The 20,877-nt window shown below is 47.2% G+C and overlaps 1 protein-coding gene across 3 annotated transcripts in view; it reads right to left on the minus strand.

Moving 5' to 3' along the window:
• LOC119647700 (transcriptional coactivator yorkie) overlaps window positions 1–15,535 on the minus strand; it is a 243,851-nt gene extending 228,316 nt beyond the window's left edge. For 2 of the 3 annotated variants that reach the window (XM_038048800.1, XM_038048792.1), the window contains exon 1: window positions 13,025–15,535. In XM_038048800.1, the coding sequence (XP_037904728.1) occupies window positions 13,025–13,695 (671 nt within the window). In that variant the 5' untranslated portion in view covers window positions 13,696–15,535. The remainder of the gene's footprint in view (window positions 1–13,024) is intronic. The other variant, XM_038048785.1, reaches the window with a different exon arrangement.
• Window positions 15,536–20,877: the final 5,342 nt, after the last annotated feature.

A 20,877-nucleotide genomic window follows, 5' to 3' on the forward strand; every position in this document is an offset into this window, starting at 1 on the left:
AGTTGAAGTAAAAATGGCTTAAGTCAAGGAGTGCTGCTCAGTTCTTCAAGTGTTAAGTGGAATTTATGAATTTTAAGTTCTCTAACTCGAGGTATGCCTGTATTTAGTTACAATCCCATCGGTAGTATTTCATCCAATAACGATTACCCCAACGAACTTGTTTACACGCCGATGAAAACAATGATCGCCAACGATTTGACGAACCCGCTGTATACCAATAAGCGGCCAACTCTTTTGCACAACTGGGAATGATTGCGACTACAATTTGAAAAAAGAGACGTAAAATTGGGAAAAAGTGTTAAAAATCAGAACTCTCCTCCGGGGGACATGGTGGAACTGAATATATAGATCCAGACATGCAGCATACTCCCTCTTCGATGCGATCATGCCTCATTCACGTTTGGCCGATATCTGCAAGCACAATTTATTGTAATCCATCTTTTATTAATAAATCACGCTAGTGCTAATTGCATTAACTATGACAATTTTCGGGCGCCCCTCCCGTTGCTAATGCTAACTGTCTAACTAAATAAATCAGTTAACGATTTTACGGTATTTGTTAGTTAATGGCAGAGGAAATCGGAGATGTATCGTGAAGTAAAAATGTAATTTTGAAGGGAATCTTTCTAAGTAGTGGTTTGGTATCTTAATAAAATAAGCAATTTTTCAGTTAGAATTTCTTTTTGGGTAAAGCTTTGAAATTTTTCTTGTTCTTCTTCTTTAGCCTTTGTTCTGCTCAGAAGCGGAGTCAACTCGTTTTGAGTAATTGCGCCATTTTGCTGGGTAAAAAGCCTGATTTCAATCGGGTCACGAAGCTCTCAAATCATCATCTAGCGTATGAAGCCATCATTGTTTCGCCCGGCCTTTTAGTCCTCTCCCGTTGGCTTCCAGGATAAAGATTAAAGTTCTGAGGTAGGGAAATCGTAAAAAGCTTGATCAACCAGGATGCCTTTTAGCCAGAAGTTTCATTTATTTCGTCTTCATGTACTCAGGGAGGGTGATCAAGCCTTAATCCACTCCCTTCCTCCCCTCCCCTCCCGTTCATGAAAGGGACTCCCTGACTTGAAGGCTCCCAAAGCCAGGAGAGTGGAGGGGGGACTAGCCCGAAGTAATGTGTCAAACGGTTCCAAACTAATTCTCTGATGACAGGGAAATGTTTAGTTGCAAGTCCGACAGCGTACTGTTACCGGAGTCCAACAATCTGTGCGTAAAAGCATTCACCTACCCTACTCCAAAAAAAAAGCCTGAATCCACAAGGAACTCATCTGAAGTGTCTCCTACTAAAAAGATTTGCCGAAGGTTACCTGTTGCTATAAGGAACTGAAGTAGGCCTCTAAAAGCCGCTTGATTTGTCGTTGTCCCCTGGAGGAAGTATCTTGGTGGTATCACGGGAAAATTTCTTGTGGGATAATGAATAAAGTTAGGACTTCTAATTCTTGGGCAATGACTTGTTACTCATCACAGAGACCTTCGACCAACATTTGCTGCTCTTAAGCGAAGTGGCTCTCTGTATGAGACGCGCTGGCTTGATGTTGAACATCCGGAAGAGCAAGTTTTTTATGAAGGCACATCATCGGTATCGGGACGATTTATACCGATCCCGACAATGTGGACGCCATCAAAGATTTTTCGCGCCCGAAGAACAGAAGAAGCCTCAGTTTTGCTGGTCCGAGGAAGCCATCTCGGGCTTCGACGCTCTGAAAACGAGTCTCTCTTCGGCTCCAGTCCTGCATAGCCCCGACTTCCCCCAAGTCTTTCGCCACACATTGTGACGCAAGTCAACATGGCATAGGAACAGTGCTGATGCAGAAGACAGAGGAAGGAGATGAATTTCCTATAGCGTATATGTCAGCGGAATTACACTGTCATTGAGCAGGAATGTCTGACAGCGGTGAAGGCAGTGCGCAAATTCCGAGCGTATATTGAAGGCACAACATTCGAAGTGGTAACTAACCACGCTTTGCTCAAATGTCTGATGAACCAGTCCGACCTTCACGGCAGACTGGCCAGATGGGCATTGAAGCTTCAAGGATTCTCGTTCATCATTAACCACAGGAAGGGATCACAACATCTGGTTCCGGAGTCTTTATCTTGAATGTATTCACCAGCGGAGGTGGATGCTTTGGAGAGAAGTGAGAGCAATGCAAACGTGGATTTCGATTCACCACATTTTCGGTCTGCGGACTATTTGCAACTGATCGAGCGTATTAGGGAGAATTCCAACAAACTCCCGGATCTGCAGGTGTACGATGGATGAGGAATGGATGGAAGATGAGCTGCAGGAAAAACAGACTTGGAAGCTTTGGATTTCGGAGGAGCTGATGACTGAGGTGATCCGCCGTGTCCATGAGCATCCTCTAAGTGCACATGGGGGGGGGCTAGGCTCCTAGGCCCTAGGCTGGTCGATATCTATGGACAAAGACATTATAGGTTGTCACTTGTGGACAATATTCAACTCTAGAAACAGTCTTCCTATGTTTTTTGCCGTTGATTTCAAGCTGAGTGCAATGTAGGGACACTAGATCGTCGACCACTTCCACGGGGAAGCAATATCTGAGCATCCATGACGCTGTAAGTGTGTTGGCTTATTATGCTATCTTCATGTACATGCCAGGCTATTCTCTTCAGAAGCTAGCGGAAGTACTAAACTCGGTTAAAATTTCCAGCTCTAATGACTGAATATAAACCGCCTATTCGAGGTTGCAAAAAGTCGATATGCTCCTCAAGATTCTGTTAACTTCTCTCCATTTTTCACTTCAAGAAAAATCAGCCCAAATTTTATTAAATCCATTGTACGCCACTGTCGACTATCATACATTCAAGTTTTCTTCATTCTATGCATCCATTGTTGCCTATTTCAAGCCTTACAAACGACCAAGCGCACGTACATCTTCCTCAGCTCATGAGTACTGTTGTTTGCATAGCTGATTACAAAGATGGGTTGCTCCAAAAGTTGCTCAAAACCCAACATACAAATGCCGTTGGTTTGGAGCAGACATTGGTGCATTCCTCACTGGAACAGTGCAGTGTCACAGCCCCGTCTGCACATCAATGCCCATGCTGTTATCCCAAAGATAAGATGGCAAACTTTTCTGCTTGAGATGGAGCCGAAAACGAGGAATGCATCAAGGTTTGGAAGAAAGCGGTACAGATTACCCAAGTGCATGTAAGAGCAAAGCAACAGAATTAGGAGAACAAAGCACATAACTCAGTGAATTACCACATTGCACTGGAGGTGATACTTCAGTGCAGTCACAAAAGAATTCAAAGTGCAACAAGCGACAGAGGGAAGTGTTCAATGGACACTTCTCTGGGAGTTATGTGCACGGTAAATATTGACGGAAGAAGGGAGTCGACCGGTGAACAGGTTAATGTACAAAGTATTCAGTGAGGAGGGTAATGCACTCAGAGCTCCAGCTCAATTTTCGCTCATTCTCTTGGCAATCAATTTATCAATTTGGACTTATTTTCTTGGGGAGACAGACCTTTCTAGTTTGGACTAAATTCTCTGTTTGATTGAAGTTATCTACCCAGACTATGGCAACAATTACCTCGCAACCATTATTGTCTTTTCACTCCCTTTATCAGACATCTGTTCCGCTGATAAGGTAATTTCGCAACTATGTACGCGTGCACCATACACAGTGTACAGCGGGTCCGCAAATATGGAACGACTCAGTGAAAAACCACAAAGAACACATTTGGTGGGAGCTATGAGACACCATTATTGAGATTCAGGTGCAATGTACCTTAGATATTAAGAGCGGTATCAATAACAATGTGCAGAGAAATTAGTTTTTTTCTGGGTTATAAAGTGCCATGGAACCAGCTTATACTTCATTAATATGTCAAGAACTGATGGCCACTTTTATTGGAAAGCTCCAAATCTTCATCTGCACCTTTTTCCGTAGTGTCTAGTCTAAATCAATCGAAACCAAGAGCTACGACGGCATGCAAACCAGAGTCTGTAGGCATTGATTGGTTAAATGACGGAATTGGCAGTAGATGGGTCATAGATTAACAAAGAACGACAAACACAGGATCACTCTATCTTCAAACGTATACAGGATTTTTTGAAAAAAATTGAGTACTGAGTTCTTTGTGCTTGGTACCCTCGAATAGGGATTAAATTCTTCTTTCGACGATATTAGCTGGATATCCTGAGCCTAAGCGGACTCTTAAGAGGCTCCCCTTGGCTTCCTTTTGCGGTACTGCATTTTTGTACTCTCTAGAAACCCTATTAGGAGCAGACGCGAATCCCGTGTCGGACTGCTACTGCGGGCACTTGTAGGGAGCCCTCTCATGATCGGTTTTTGACAAATTCTTGACTTTGAGGTTCCAATTCAGGTTAAGAAGTATGACAATTGTACAATACTACGCACCAACAGAGAAGTTTCTTGACAAACTTCCTTAAAGTGACATTACGATGTTGGTGGGTGATCTGAATGTCAAGGTAGGCTCTAACGTAGTAACAGCGGCGAAAGATTTGTAGACTTCTGAAACTTTCACCCCCTCGTCATCGGTAACATACTGTTCAGATACAGTGCCTGCAACAAACGTCTAATCAGGTCGATTATATCGCGATCAGCAGTAGATTTATGAGTGGTCTTCTCAATGTGTGTAACAAAAAAAAGCACTGCCATCGGCCTCGAAAGACACCAACCTGCCGAGAATATTGAGTAGCACTTGACCGAAATTCAAAGCGCCTTTGTAGAGTGGATGAAGATGTTGGCCACATCCCAACAGGACACTCAAACACTGGTTGACCACATAAACGTGTAGGCGTATCGATGAACGTTAGGAGCCGAAAGCTTTATTGATCCCTATGAGCGGGGTGACCACGACGCGTTGGAGCTCCGTTAAAAAGTTGCGAGAAATATAATGTTGTTGTGAGCGGGGTGACGAAAATAATCCCACCACTGCCTTCGTAAGGCGAGCAGAAAATGCCAGAAATAATAACGATTTCGCTATCGCATCACAAAAGAGCCTATAGGTGGTCGTAAGCTTTTCGATGACCCTGCGAAAGACGTTAACTGTAGGTTTCTCATACTCCATGATGAGCAACTCGAGAGATGGAAGAAACACTTCACCACGATTCAAAATTTCATAGCATCTGATTAAGTTCCATCTTTTGTGGATGAACTGGCAAACTACAATCGACCGCCCTTCCAAGCAAAAACAAAATTATCTTTCCTGTCAACACAATCAAATGGACGAAAGCCGTGAGTCTTGACTGTCTTCTTCGGAACCTTTCCGTCACGCTCCTGCAATCTCTACAGAGTTGATACTTCCACTCATCCACGATGTGAATCTGATATTGTATCTTTTCCAATGAGTGGAAGGAAATGATGTATTAAAAGCGCTGAATCCGCTTTCGATCTTTTGTCCAAAATCTGCAAATACAACTAGCTCAACACCAACATCTAGTTGGGATCTTTCTACGCTGCTGTATGAGAGTAGTACAAGGTAAGTGGTGATCACTGTTATCAAATAAGGAATTTCGTCGGTTCTCTGGCCAGTTGCCCGTCCTAAAACTACGTGGTGTAGAACAGTGGAGAAGGGTGGGTCTGATTGATGCGCCGGATTTACCTACGAACCATTTTGTGGCGAAAAGTGTATATTTGCCTTTGTTAATTATACAGTCAAAATGGGAATCCCAATTTATAGTAGCTTTGCTTCCAAGACTGCTTCGAGGCATTTAAGGATAGTTAAAGGCGTTCAAAATGATAAAAATGCTAATTATTTATGGTTACTATTGTCCCCTTTATAGGGCATTATGCGTCGAAAATATATAGAAATGTATTCCCACTACTGTCAGGGCTTTTTAAGAAGTCTGCACCCCCCACTAATTCTTAACGTCAAGTATTTCTAAGGCGAATACAATACCAATAGAATTATCACCTTTTCTTAAAATATGACCTATCCGCTGGCACTTGAACCTTCCGATCAACACGTCTACAGATATCTGATCACACCACATTGTTTTTTGAGATTGTGTCGAGCCAAAATTCCCCGACAACCGAGTGGGAGTAGATGTTGACGAAGGCTTCAAGTTTTCGGCTAACATTGGCAGTAGTTTCCCACGTAAAGTTCACATATATGTAGCACTACATAGAGAATATTAGCTTCCAAAAAGTCTATGGTAATCCCTACCACTTCCATCGCAGCACCACCTGCCTCCAAACAGGAATTGTACAAACCTAACCTACGGAAAACGACGATTAACGGTTGCGTCCTATCCAGAGGCAACTCATCAGCCGCTGTCTTTCCTCTGCCCTGGAACCACCGTGACCGAAAGTGGTTACAGATGGTATTGGATCTTTTTATATATAATCTCAAACACGACGTGGTTGTGATAACGGACCGGACCAGCTACGAAGAAACTTTCTCCCACTTTTGTGTTCCTCAATTCCTAAACAAAAAACCGGGAAACGCCGTATTTATATTTTCTTGCTGGTAGCGATGCAGGCGGCAAATTCTCCAAGGCCTTGGGCGATCAAACCTGAGTATGCACATCTGAAGGGGCTTCGGCCATGGGAACCAAGTTAGCCGAGCTCATATGTCTCTGGAGAATTCGCGGGGCATGTATTCTCGACCTGAGAACACCAACCTGCACTCTAGTGGCCCCTAGTGAGAGCTTCATGGGAGTGTGGTTATGTCCACGATCGCGGGCAAAGCTCCTTGTGGTCTCAAGCATGGAATTGAGATGTACAACTTGGGTTCCGCACTCCTTTGTTGGGTGCAGGCTGAGCCTGCGCTTAGTATAAACTGGTACCGTTGGGGTTGTCAAAGCGGAGCTCTGATTGTGGTCACCAAATCGATCCGTGTCTTAGGATAACTACCAGGACGTAACTGTTGTCCTGGCGAATGGCCAAAAGTGGTCACTGTAGTATAACTCCAAACACAAAGAGACAGCCAACCGAGGATTTCAAGGACAAAAAAGCTCCGAAGAAGTCAAGGGTGATGAAATCGATCGCCAAGATTATGGACACAGTTTTCTGGGATGCAGGCGGAATCATCTATACTGATTACTTGGAAAACAGAAAAATAATAACTGGACAATATTGTGTGCCGTTATTGCACCAGTTGAGCGAAGAAATCAAGAATAATTGTCCTCATTTAAAAAAGAAAAAGATCGTCTTTTATCAACACAATTTGCGAACTCTTGGCCGCATTCGAGAGCAGAATCCTCCGAAGCTCAGACGTCCACTCACTAGGTCCACCTGGTCAAGTGCTTTTTCTGGATTTGTTATTCCCCAGATAGTATACCACTGCCGCACAAGTACTGGACACTTTTATGATATGAAAGCTAGTGTCCTCCTCTTTATTGCAAAGTTTTCATGCTGGGTTTCCGGTATATATGGGCAGGTGTTTACGTAGAGGATAATGACCGGTTATTTTATCGATTGTATAATTTCAAAATAAAGCGCGTCATTTCATTCCTGGGCCAGAGCATCTGCTTGTGGGATAGGCTTCGGGCTCGGGAAGATGAAGTTTAAAGTATAGAAATTCGGGTCCTTACTAAAAGTCAGTTAAAAAATAATCCCTCAAACGAGGCATAATTCACGGATCCTAATGAAAAAGGCACTTTCCCTGTCAATGGCAAGGACCTGGCCAGAACTGAGCGATTTAAACATATTGGATGAGTGTTATCAGCTAATAGTGAGTTGAGTTATGAAATTGCTTCACGTATCTTTATGAAGAGACGTTCCACCACTGGCGTTCTTTGTGATCAATGTATCAATCGTAGTGTCGTCTGCCCTGTCGCCCCCTATGGTTCTAAGTACTGGCGGACTATGAAGAACAATGAACAACGCCTCGCGATAATGGAGACGAAAATTTTGCGTTGGATCAATGTCGTAACATGCCATGATCGCATCCAAAATAAGGATATCCGCAACCAATCGTGAAAATTACCAGAGAAGCGTCTTTGATGATCTAGTCACGTATTTCGCACTGAGGGGAACTCACTTGCCAAGATTGGTTCATAAGACACGAACGCAGATAAAGGAGCTTTCACTAAATACGTTGTTTACAGGCCCATTAAAAGTAAGGGAGAAAAATGTAATTTCCTCCAGACCTGGGGTTTTCTCAGGAGTCGTGGGAATAAACAGTCGAACTAAATTAGATTGATTTCGGAATCGTAGAGGGGCCCGCATAATTTTCACTCCGGGTTCCAAGGTTTCGACTATTTCCATTGAGCAGGAAACCCTAGAGCCAAAAAAAAAAACGAAACGGAATATCCTCCTCTACTGTTCTGTGCCATGAGATTCTAGGGCGGCTCACCCTGGAAAAGTGGGTTCTCGTAGCAGTCAAGTGCATAGTATAATCAGCAATGCATTCATCACCCTTTCTCAAAGTGTGACCTATCCACTGTCACTTATGCCTCCTAATCAACATATCTACCCGTAACTATTCCGTACGCCGACTTAGATCATCCATCGATATTTCCTCAGGCCAGAATACACTGATGATACGACGGAGACAGGCGGTAAAACCCCAAAGTCACTCAAGAATAAGCTTGTTATCGGAGCTCTTGCTGCACTCCGATCACTCTGATCAATGGATATGGCAGCAACAGAGGGGATAACTCGAATATTCCCTCAGCTCAACCCTTTCAAAATATTGTCATTGAGAAAGAAGAAAAAATAGAAGATTACTTTCTCTTTGCCGTCATCGAGTGGGGAGCATTTACAAATGAAACACAAAAAACCTCCCTATGCAGCCCAATGGTGATGAATGAATGTAGTGCACCAAATATGCCACTCAGCAGGTCTGACGCATGCATTGCAATTGATATCTTCCTCTCTGGCTGGATAGTCGCAGTTTGAAAACTACACAGACTCCTGACAACTTACAGGGTCTCACACAGTATTGTGCTTCCTTTTAGTATTGGATTCATTCCCGGGGAAACATCTGGACAAATAAGCGTAGGCAAATTGAATGCAACTTTAAATTTGAATCTGAAACTTTGCAGCCTCAAAGGCGAGGATTCAAAGGGGTTTAGTTTCGCTTACTGGGGGGAGCCGCAGCTCCGAGCACTTGGACCACTGTTAGGCCCATTGTACTATCCCCGTAAATCGCCTATTCAATGGCTTTTCGCCCACGGCGTTCGCAGGCTTTAGCAAATCTGAGAACATTATTCTCCAGAGACAGACAGTGTGCAGATTCTTCATTGAAGAAAACCTTGCCAAGGTATCTTCGTCTGAGATCTGAGGATGCCGGGCAGCTGCATAAAAAGTGCAGGGCCGTCTCCTCCTCCTCCTCCTAACATTGGATGCACATAGCGGAAACCACTACCCTATGGTCCATACGGTAGTTTAAGGAGCAGTGTCCCGTTAAAAGCCCTACTAGGGTTTTCATGTCCCACTTCTGAAGGGACAACAAAAATGTCGCTCTAGTGGCCCTAGGCTCTTTCGCAAGGATTTTCGGCTGCCGCCAAGAGTCCAAATTTATCCACTCGACTGCGTGAATCCTTGCAATTTTACCCTTCAGAGTAGATGGTCTGGTTGGATTCCAAGAGCTGGTTCTGGCCCCACCATTGTGAATCCAGACCCTCGGCGAGCCAGTCTGTCAGCTTCCTCATTACCAGCGATGTTCGAGTGCCCCGGCACCCACATCAAGAATGTTTCGTTCAGTCGGCAAAGTTCCAGCAGCACCTGATGACAACTCCATACCAACTGGCTTGATATGTTGTTGCCATTTAGTGCTGTTAATGCCGCCTTACTGTCGGAACAGATTCGAATGGTGCGACCCCTCCATTTCTGTCGCAGACATTCTTCTGCTGCCAATGAAATGAAATACATCTCCGCCTGGAATATGGTCATCATTTTTCCGGGGTCGGGCCAGTTCTATAATCGGATTCTCCGAGAACACCAATGCGCCCGATCCACCCTCCATGACTGACCCGTCGGTGAAGATTATCAAGTCTGTAGTCTGAAAAGACTCATCGCCATTTGTCGACCATTCTTCTCTTTCAATAATTACAACAGTGTATGTCTCTTCAAAGACAAATCTGAAAACCATATGATCGGTCGACATCGGGGCTACAGGATGTTTTTCAAAAAATTTTCAGATAGACGCATGACCGTGGATTGGCCGCCTTTCCACGCCCCACTGGTATCGAGCCTATAAACGTCGTTGGCTGCTTTCCGATTTACCTCCAAGTGTATGGGGGGTAAATTTAGGATAGCTTCAAGTGCCGCAGTTGGTGTAGTACTCATTACTCCAGTAATACTTAGGCAACCAAGTCTCTGAATCGTTAGCAGCTTCCTACTGTTAGCAAAGTTCAGTCTTGGCCACCAGACGATGCATGCATACATCAAAATGGGTTTTATTATGGATGTATATATCCAGTATATCCGTTTTGGTGAAAGTCCCCAGGTCTTACCTATCGCATTCCTACAGCACCAGGGCAATCTGCAGGATTTCTGATATTGTTCCTGGATATGATGCTTCCACGTTAACCTGGGGTCGAAATGTACTCCTAAGTACTTGACTGTTTGTGCCAGCTGGATTTCCGCCCCTGCTAAGGTGGGTAGCGTATAGCTGCCCCACCTGACGTTCCTAGTGAACATAACTAGTCCAGTCTTCCTAGCGTTCACCGTGAGTCAATTACGGAGGCACCAGTTGTGGGTTTCATGCAGAGTTGCATTCAAGCGGTCACATACTGTGTCCGCAACCTTGCCGGTAATTATTACGGCTAGGTCGTCCGCAAATGCTTGCGCGAAGACTTTTTTTTTCCTCCAGGAGCCACAGCAGGGTATCCATTACCAAGAGCCATAACAGTGGAGAGAGAACCTCTCCATGTGAGCAGCCCTGAGACATCCTGCTTCAATAGACCACTCTAGCATGTGAAGGATCCAACTGATTAGCAGCGGTTCGATTCCATGCTGTCTTGCCGCATCACAAATTGGCGCGAATAAGGTATAATTGAAGGTACCTTCGATGTCCATGAATGCGCCTAAGGCGTATTCTTTTTCGAACATCGACTTTTCAATTTTTACCGTAAGTTCATCAAGTGCTGTCTCCGTGGATTTGCCTTTCTGGTAGGCGTGTTGCCTATGGTGAAGTGGCCACTTAGGAATGTGTGTATCCCTTATGAACCGATCTACTAGTCTTTCTAGTCCTTTTAGCAGAAAGGACGTTATACTGATCGGTCGGAAGCTTTTTGCGTCTGTGTAGGTGAGTTTCCCTGGTTTGGGAACAAATAACACCTTCACATCACGCCAGTTAATTGGAATATAAGCATACACGATATATGATACAATCCGAACATGTAGACCCAGGGCATCCATTCCCTCTATTACTAGCGCAGGAATGATGCCATCCGGACTTGCAGACTTGTATCTATGGAACGAGTTAAATGCCCATTTTACTCGCTCCAGTGATACTACTTTGCATTCCAGATTCCAGTCTCTCGATTGAGGGCTGTATGCACCTGTTGGCCCCGAGATTACATTTTGGATGTTGCCTGGGAAGTGCACTTCAAGTAAATGGTTTGCCGTTTCTTCATCGCTTTCTGTGTACCTCCCGTTCTGTAAACGTAAATAACCCAGTTTCTAGCCACGTTCTTTGACCAGAATCCGCTTCAGCCTTGAGGTTGTTTCAAGAGAGTTAGTTTCTTCGCAAAAGCGTCTCCATGATGATCATTTAGGCGATCTTATGCTCTTCTTTAGAGCCTTCTGTGCCTCTTTATAACGATTCCAGCTAGCGCCTGAATCACACTTCTGTGCACGATTGAGGAGCATCCTTGTCGTTTTGCTCTGTTTTGCCAAATCCGAGCTCCACCATCCTGTTTTACCCTTCTTTGGCATCTTGAGTGGACAGCTTTCTTCGAAAGTTTCTCTCATGCTAGTTGTGATGATCTGGGTTGTCTTCTCAATTCCAGCAATGGATTTGATGCGCTTCCCAGGGATCTTGACTCGGGCGCTCAATTCTTTTTTATACATCAACCAATCTGTCTTCCGCGGATTCCGAAATGGAGTGGGTGGAGGTGGATCCATGCCCATTACGAAATCAGTACGTCTGTGATCCGAGAGTGTGATATCGTTTGATACTCTCCACTCTCCGATCAGAGCCACGATATCAGGAGATGCCACCGTGATGTCGATGGCCTCTCGTCTGACCACGTTGAAGAAAGTGGATTCATTATCCAAATTAAGGATCTGGAAATCGGTTCCTACTAGATACTCGAGTAGTCTCGATCCTCTTGCATTGATATTGTAACTTTCTCATCATATGTGGTGAGCGTTGACATCACATCCTGCTATTACCCCCATGCCTTTACTTTTGGCATATTGGATAGCTCTGATGAATATTCCACTGGGAACGTCTTCTGCGTCATAGTATCTCTTTATCTCCCTGTTAACTTTTTATGGTTAATTTAGCCGATGTGGTGTCGCCATCACAGAGGTTACTTATGATTTGGTAGATCACGCCCTCCATAAAGTGCAAAAATAGATCTTAATGGCTACTGATAGTAGACGGTATTACACGTAGGCTGTAGAGAGGAAACCGGTCCCTGAGATGAAAATTATGGCCTCTGGCCTGGGAAAACCACCCCCCTTTTCCCATTTGGTTTGAAGCAATTCGAAAACTTTTTTTTAAATACAGTCATGCGTTGACCTAGCGTTATTTCAGATTCAGTCCATATATCCTTGCTTCTGCCCCATCTTCTGTTCAGCTGTTCATCACAGCATCTGCTTTCTCAGATGACACCAAATAAATTTCATGAAGACGATGGGGATTGCCTTTTTCTTTCAACTAAGGATGTTGTTAGGCTGCCGTGAATGTACTGACTATTTTGCGACTTTACATGGGAAACGACTTTAACGTGGACCACAGACAAGCAAAAAAGCTCCTCCTCAAACTATTATTCGGGTACCAATTTCTGAGCACCCAATCTCAATGAAATTGTTCCAACTGCTTCGATGGAGACTTCAAGAATGATGAGTCTCTCAAAAGTCGTTATAACCTTCTCCGGTCACTACCCTTAAGTCACTAGAAATCCTTGAGTACTCACTTCAAATAATAGATCTGTCCTTCTGGAGTTCGAGCCTGCTCCCATCCAACTGGCAAGTCGCCGAGTTCCGCCTGCAGTTGTATCGAACTGACCACATCGTATGATCGCTGCTTCATATGCTGAACCACTGGATTCGTCTGACCTGTTGCATTTGCGCCGGGTGGTCCGTTTGTTGTGCCCGTCGTGGCATTGTTATTCTGTGTATTTCCGCCCCCTAGTCCGGCGTAGGTCTGTTGCAGTGAAGCGGGACTGCTGTGGGCGCGGGAGTGGCTGATTGCCAGGCCGCGATTTGCAATTGAGGCCACCGTCGAGACGGGTGGCTGTGCAGAGGTCACTCCTGTGGCTCCGCTGCTTCCGATCGCCGTCTGTGATCCTGTGCTGAATGCCGAGTCTGTACTGTTGGCACGTGAGTGTGACACTGACGAGGACTTGGATCCGGACGCTGGCGGATGGAAAAATGAGTCTGGTAGCTTACGCATACGTAATGGCACTTGTAACGGACGACTGGTGTCGCCCGGCTTCAGGACTGAGTCAAACAGAGCCTGAAGGTTGTCATCTGAGTCCTGGTCGATGCGGACGACTAGATTTCCCTGCTTTATCGAGTCCGGATCGACGACTGTGTTGTTGTTTAGGTTGGGGCTGGTTGCGTTGTTGTTGTTGTTGACTGCCATGGCTTCGGTGGCTGCTTGTCTCGTTGAGGATAAAACAAATATAATTGGCGCTGCTTCTATGAGCGGACCGTGTTCTACGTCGACGTAGGCAGAGAGTTAAAACGTATATGAATTCACCAAGGGGTTGTTCGAAGCGTGGTCGAATCGGAGACTACTTGACCAAAGACCCGATTCGTTCACGAGGCACATTCAGTATCACTGGCAAAGGCACTTTTATTCCTGAAGGCTCACTCGACAAATTGTACACTCGCGCGCGATATGAGCAATTAAGGCGGACGCGGAGGACACACAACGCGAAGGACTATCGTCTGGCAGCGACTCTGCTACTTCCGTTCCCAGTTGCTTCCAGGTTTCGCAGCTTCCGGTGCTGCGTTTCGGGCCGCGGCGGAGGGGGAGTCTCCTTGATGCTGTTTTTTCTGGCGTCGCAGCCACAAATCTTCCTGGCTAGTTTCGCTGACTGGCTGGCTTGCGACGAGTGCGCACTGCCGCGGCATACACTTGGAGAACTTGCGAGTTTTCGTAAGAAGGTGACTGGCTGCACATGCGCACCGCGATTGGGAACACCAAGAAAACGCCAGAGACTCGAGACGTTGATCGAGACGACGACGACGACCGCGGCGCAATGGGAAGACAGCCCAGCAAAGGCACTATGGCGCGGACACAACTGCGGGACTGCGATCGCACGGCGCGACACAGCCAAGAACTCTATATTTTGAAATCACCGTGGAAAGATAAAACGGCGAGGAAACGATCGGGAAACAACTCAGACGGCACTCACACGGGCTGACCGGAGTTGCCGCAGTCTCTCTCACGGCGCGCGATCGCACAATAAACTCAAGACGGGACGGTGGAGCAGTGCTGGGCCACGGCTGGCGCGTGTGTTGGGGCGCGTACGGGCGTGTGGGTTAAAATGTGTGTGCGAGAACGTGTCTCGGTGCCAGCGTATGGGTTAAAAACGAGTTTGTTGACCAGACCTGAGCATTGGGCGGGCGGAGCGAGCGGGGCCGCAACGACAGCGACAATGTCGACGACGGCGATCTGCTACGCTGGCGCTGGCTCGGGGCGATAGCGCTCCCCTATGCGAAGGATTCCGGACTTTGGAGCCGCGTCCGAGCCGTCCCTTCCTCCAAGTGCGCCGCCACAAGGGAATGCTCGCAGAAGTTATAAATAATTCGCTTGCGTTCGAATGCTGCCGTCCCGGCGCTGTGACTACGCCTGGCTCGCCTCGTTCCAATGGGCAGCGACGCAACAAGTTCTTCGCCTGCAGGCTCGACTCCCTCGACTCGCAAGGGCACTGGCTCCACTAAAAGGCACTTGGGGCACTTCGACTGCTGACCCTTCTGACGTTCGTCATTCACCTGACACTGCACTTCCGCTCCGTTTCCGACTCACTTCCGCTCACTTGACGTTTTGGGCAATATCCGCTTCCGAAACATTCACACACAATTCTGAGTTCTGGACTCGCACTGTCCACTGCGCGGGGCGCTTGCGGGAGCTGGGGGGCTCGCTCCTCGCTTTCCTGACCCTGCCGGATGTGGGCACTCACTCGCGATCACTCAGCGCGGACTCGGCCGTTCCTTCGCCTCTCCTGCGCTCCAACATTCGTTAAATTGCTCCACACGCAATCTCGTCCGCGACCGTTCGCTTTTCACTTTTCCCGCTCTGCGACACGCGGAAACCTCTTGCAATTCGTTCGCTTACACACTAGTTCGTGGGAGGCGACCCTTTTCGATTCACTTTGGCCTCTTCTTCCTTTTCCACTTCTCTGGGAGGATTGCAAACAGACAGACAACGACCCAACTCCTAACCCGATAACTGTTTTTATTCGACTGATCGCCGAGTCGCGGCCGAACGGAGCACGGACCGCCGCCGCAAGCCGAAGTCCACTTGACGGGCACGAACGTTGTGCAGCGCTTTGCAGACGGACCCGAAGATGAGACGAGAGTAAACTCTATTTTCATTCAAGAAATTGAACAAGTGCTGCCACTTGTGCATGACTTGTGGGTGCGGATTTTACGCTCGGCGACAGGTGGATGGTCCAGTACATGGCGAAGGGAAATTGTCGGGGGTTCAGATGCTAATGCACTTTCCGAGAGCGCGATTGTAATTTGAAAATTTGCGGTTCATTTTTTGGAATTCCAAATTTTAAAATGACGCAGTAAATGATCAACTGGCAGGAATAGATTTGCTTTTTAATATGTCAATAAACTGTTGGTTAATATTCATTCAGCATTTGTACAAATCAAGTGAATTTAGTTAAATTTCTTCGACTTCCAAGCTATTTGCCCGGAAAATCGAAGGAGATTTCTTTGTGAATGGTGGTGGATTATGAAAGGAAAACGAAAGACGTTAAAATATAACAAGTCACAAGGAGACATAATTAAGTGTTCGCGTTCTACACTCACAAAACTTAGGGCGTCTGGTTTATTACTCCCAACATACTCTTACCGCCTTGGCATACGATGGAGTGGCCGAGGAATCTCACCTGTTTTTGAAGGAACTTGCATTTCTCAACATTTAGGACTAAACCGGCCTCAAGGAGACGTTGAAAAATGCACTCGACATGGGCTAAATGCTCAGACTCAGTGGACGAAGCGACCAAAACATCATCCAAGTATACGAAACAGAAATCGAGGTTTCGCAGCGCTGAGTGAAGGTTTGCGCCGCATGGCACAATCCGAAAGCCATCCGTGTGGACTCGAAGAGTCCAAAGGGTGTGCATATTGCCGTCTTTGGAATGTCTTCTGGAGCTACAGGGATTTGGTGGTAGGCCTTGGTTAAATCCAAGGTCGAAAAGATGCAGCAGTTTGCGAGGTGATGCGCAAAGTCGTCGATAAGTGGGATTGGATATCGGTCAGGAACAATCTGTGCATTTAGCCTTCTGTAATCCCCACAGGGGTGTCATTCGCTGTTTGACTTAGGGACCATATGCAGTGGGGAAGACCAACAGCTGTTTGAGTGCCTGCAAGTTGTTCAAATTCTTTCCGCGCAATAGCCAGTTTCTGGGGTAGTAGAGGACGCACCTCCGAGAAGATCGGAGAACCAGCAGTGTTAATGTGGTGCTGCACATTGTGCTTCACTGGTTTTGAGAGACTACACTCGGTAGTAATCTGGCTGAACTTTTGGAGAAGTGTCCGAACAGGAGAGTCAGTAATGTCTTCTAAAAGAACGGAAAGGTTATTGTCTGGGTGAGATGCCATTTGGCCCGACAAATTAAGGTTGGTCGTGGGATCTATAAAGGACTTATTTTGCAAGTCCACCAGCAACCCATAGTGGCACAAGAAGTCTGCGCCTAGTATGGGGAAGCTGACATCCGCCAGGATGAAACGCTACGAAAACGTCCTACGCAAACCAAGACTCACAACCACTTGCCTATACCCATATGTGTTTATGCAGGAGGAATTTGCTGCCGCCAGTTTGAGCGGTTGTGGAAAAAGTCGATGATACCGGGGTATGGGAAGAACCGAAACCTCCGCACCAGTATCCACGTGGTAGTTGCGCCTGCTGAGGGGGTCGAAAATAGTTAGGCGATGTAGCGCTGCATTCTGGGTGGCCGTCGTCAGGACCCTCCGCGGACCTAATTTTTTGCAGTAGGCGGGAATTTACATGGGAGCGTACATCTGGTCGCTTTATCACCGAATCTAAGATGGTACCAGCAAATGCCTTTGTCCGTAGGCTGTCCTGAAGACCTGCTACCCTAACGCCCTTATCGAGTGGCAGACCGTGAGCGAGCTCGCGATCTGGCGCCCGAAAGCTGAGCGTCCAGCGTCGCCCGCATCTCGGCCACACTGGCTGCTAAGGCGGCTATCTCGCGCCTCAAGTCGCCCACCTCGTCAGATGGCGGTTGAACGGCCGCTATGGTCGGGCGTACGTGCACTTCATGCATTTTGTCGGCCGCAGCTGCCAGTCCCTCCAAGGAACCGGAGACGCAAGCGAGGACCGCCTGGGTGCCCTCCGGGAGCCGACGCAGCCAGAGCGACTTGATCAGGTCATCGCCAATCTTGCTCCCACCCAATTGTCTCATTTCGCGCACCAATTGGCTGGGAGTTCGATCTCCCAACGTTAAACCCGCTAGCAAGTGGTCTAGTTTTGCCGACTCAGCTACCGACAGGCGCCTGATCAATTCACTCTTCAACTGCGCATACGAAGCGGACTTCACCACATCGGCCACCAAAAGAATGGACTCCTCGTCCAAGCCAACCACCGCGTAGTTGAAGCGGGTCGCGTCCGCTGTGATCCCGGACATCTGGAACTGTGCTTCCAAATGCGCGAACCACAGCTCCGGGTTCCGCCGCCAAAACGGAGGAACGCGCGCGGCGAGAGCGGTCGCTTGCAGGTCCGACGGGCCGCGAAAAGAAAAGTAGGAGTTTGTAATGAAGACGCGGGGAATTTGTTCTAACCGATACCCACAAATGACCGCACGAACAAAGAAGAGAACAACACCCCGAAGCGGACGCCCTCAAGCGCAGACCGAAATTAAGGAGGACCTCGCCAAGAGAATTGAGAACTCCCCCCCCCCCCTTGACGCCGCCTCTTGCAGCGGGTATTACTTTAATTGATGTTTTAAATATTGAATTTAATGTTACTATTACATTAACTGCTGCAATTGCTGTTGTTGTTGACGTCTGGGGCTGCGGTGATGGCGTCTGGGGCTGTTGCGGCGGCGTTTACGGTGGTGATGGTGGCGATGACTGTGGCGTCGACTACGACGGCGGCGCTGGTGTTGGTGGCGACGGCTGTGGCGTTGACTACGGTGGCGGCACTGGTGTTGGCGGCTGCTACGGTGGTGATGGTGGCTGGGGCTGCGGTGATGGCGTCTAGGGCTTGTGCTGCGGCGGTAGCGATGGTTGCTGTGTTCTCTTCGGGGTCACCACTTTATCTATTCTTCGCTCCGCAACTAGTTTTGGGGCCAGGCTGATTCAGCTCGAACGTTATTATGCAAAAGGAATATCACCAATTAATATTCGTTCGCTGGCCGTTCGGCAGCTCATACAAAAATCAAATTTCAAGATACTTTGTGTCACCTCACTGTAACAATTCCACTTTCGCATCGAGCGCAGCTGGTAATTTCGCCCAGATAGGACGTAGTTCTAATTTCACGCTTCCACTAAACGCAACTCACCATAGAAAATAATTTCACACCGAGGCTGGAATTCCAAAACAATGAATAAAAAACGAATACAGTGTTAAACTCCCGCAACGGTATATCGTCGGACTACCAACTGAAATTCCTCCCCATCGTCAGAGCACTAGCCTGGAACGGTTTGTCACATTACTTCGGGCTAGTCTCCGAATTCTCCCGCCATGCGGATCCTTCAAATTAGGGAATTTTTTTCAACAACGGGAGGGGAGAGGACGAAGGGAACTGTCAGTTCACGGAATCCTCTATCATCCGGCTCTTCCACCGGTCGAGCTCTATCTTCTTCGCAACGAGAAGGTCCCGAACGTAATGAGCGATATGCCCCCCCCCCCCTGTCAGCGCTCCTCAGAGTCTCCTCGAGTCTGGAGAGAGATCCCCTATTTTTAAATAGAACTGCTGACGAATCCCATCCCACCTTCTACAAGAAAAAAAGTTGTAATGGGCGTCGTCCACAATTCCATAGCAAAACACACAATCCGAAGATCCTACCTTTCCACACTTGTGCATGTAACACTGAAAACCTTCGTGCCCACTTAAGAACTGGGTAAGGAAATAGTCAGTCTCATCATACTTCCGATTCAGCCACGCGTTGTTGCCAATGAGCCGCCCAGTCCATTCGCCTCTAGTTTCATTTTTCCAAGAGAGTTGCACTCATCTAAGGTGCGTTACCGCTTCTTAGCAAGAAGGCAATTAGGATCACTCCCGCGATCATAATGACGGCCGATTCAGTGAAAGTGCGGTACGCAGACGCCGACCGTAAAGCTCCCCATCTCCGTACATGCGCAAGACGCTTCAGATATACTTAGATACTTTCAGCCCATACCTCTGCGCCGTAGAGCAGGACAGACTGCATTGAACTCATCATACTTAATGCCGAGACGCCAGCTGAAACTTTGTTCGCTGCTGCTTTGATTTGCCCAAAAAAGCCCATTTTTGAGTCAAGACTCAGTTCAAGGTACTTTGCCGTTGGTTTTGACACCATTATCGACTCGCCAAACGATATGGGACGCAGGGTCGGAATTCTGTTTTTAGTCATGATCAAGCGTTACAGAGAACCGGCTCTAGGATGGATCACTGCGCTACCCACGATGTGACCTCTATCTTCCTCTGACCCTCTAGCGTTTCATAGAGTAAGGAGCGGTTCCTCAGATAGTCCCTCAACTTTCGTAAGAGATAGTTCAGCACTTGGAATGTATTGTCTAGTGTGCCTAGAATGTCTTTCCACCTTAAGGAATTAAAGGCGTTTCTGATGTCAAGCGTTACGAAGAGCACCACTCGTCGAGCGCCACGGCTATATGCCTCAGCTCGACGAACGGCATCCAAGACTTGCATGGCAGCATCATTGTGGATCTCCCTGCTTTAAAACCGAACTGCCGTGAGGATAAGTCTCCAGCAGCGCGTATCGCTTCAGCGAGTCTATTTCTAATAAGCTTTTCGAGCACTTTCCCAGCAGTGTCAAGCATACAAAGTGGGCGATATGAAGGCAACAACTCAGAGTTGTCTTTCCCTTTGCTGTTTAGCGCAAGCCTCGCCACGCTCCAACAAGAAGAGAAAATGCCCCTCTTTCAGGCAAACGTTTAGCAGTAGGTCTAGCTGATATTGGAGCACCAGTTTGTGTACCTCTGCTGAAATACCATCAGGCCCTGTGACGTTCTTATTTTTCATAGATAGAACTGCCTTTTCCAACTCTATTATATAGAAAAGTGGGCAGTCCTCGGCGGTCTCCCTGCCGACGTCATCATCCCCTACGGGGTGCGCAGGGAATAGTGCCCACACAATGCGGTCCATCTGTTCAGCCTTAAGTGAACAGGGTTTCCGCAGCGTCCCGATTTTTCGTGTTACCAGTTTATAACCGTGTCCCTATGGGTTCCCATTCACTTCGTCGACCAGATCCTGCAAGTAGCGAGTTTGCTCCTGTTAATTGCGCTGCGGAGTCTCCTTTTGGTTGATATGTACTCTATCGTTATGGTGCATACCCCTTCCCGATTGTTTAAACGTTGTGTTAAGCGGCGGAGTCTGTGACACTCCTTCCGGAGCTCCGC

The sequence above is a fragment of the Hermetia illucens genome, chromosome 1 (genome assembly GCF_905115235.1).
Source record: "Hermetia illucens chromosome 1, iHerIll2.2.curated.20191125, whole genome shotgun sequence".
Lineage (NCBI taxonomy): Eukaryota > Metazoa > Arthropoda > Insecta > Diptera > Stratiomyidae > Hermetia > Hermetia illucens.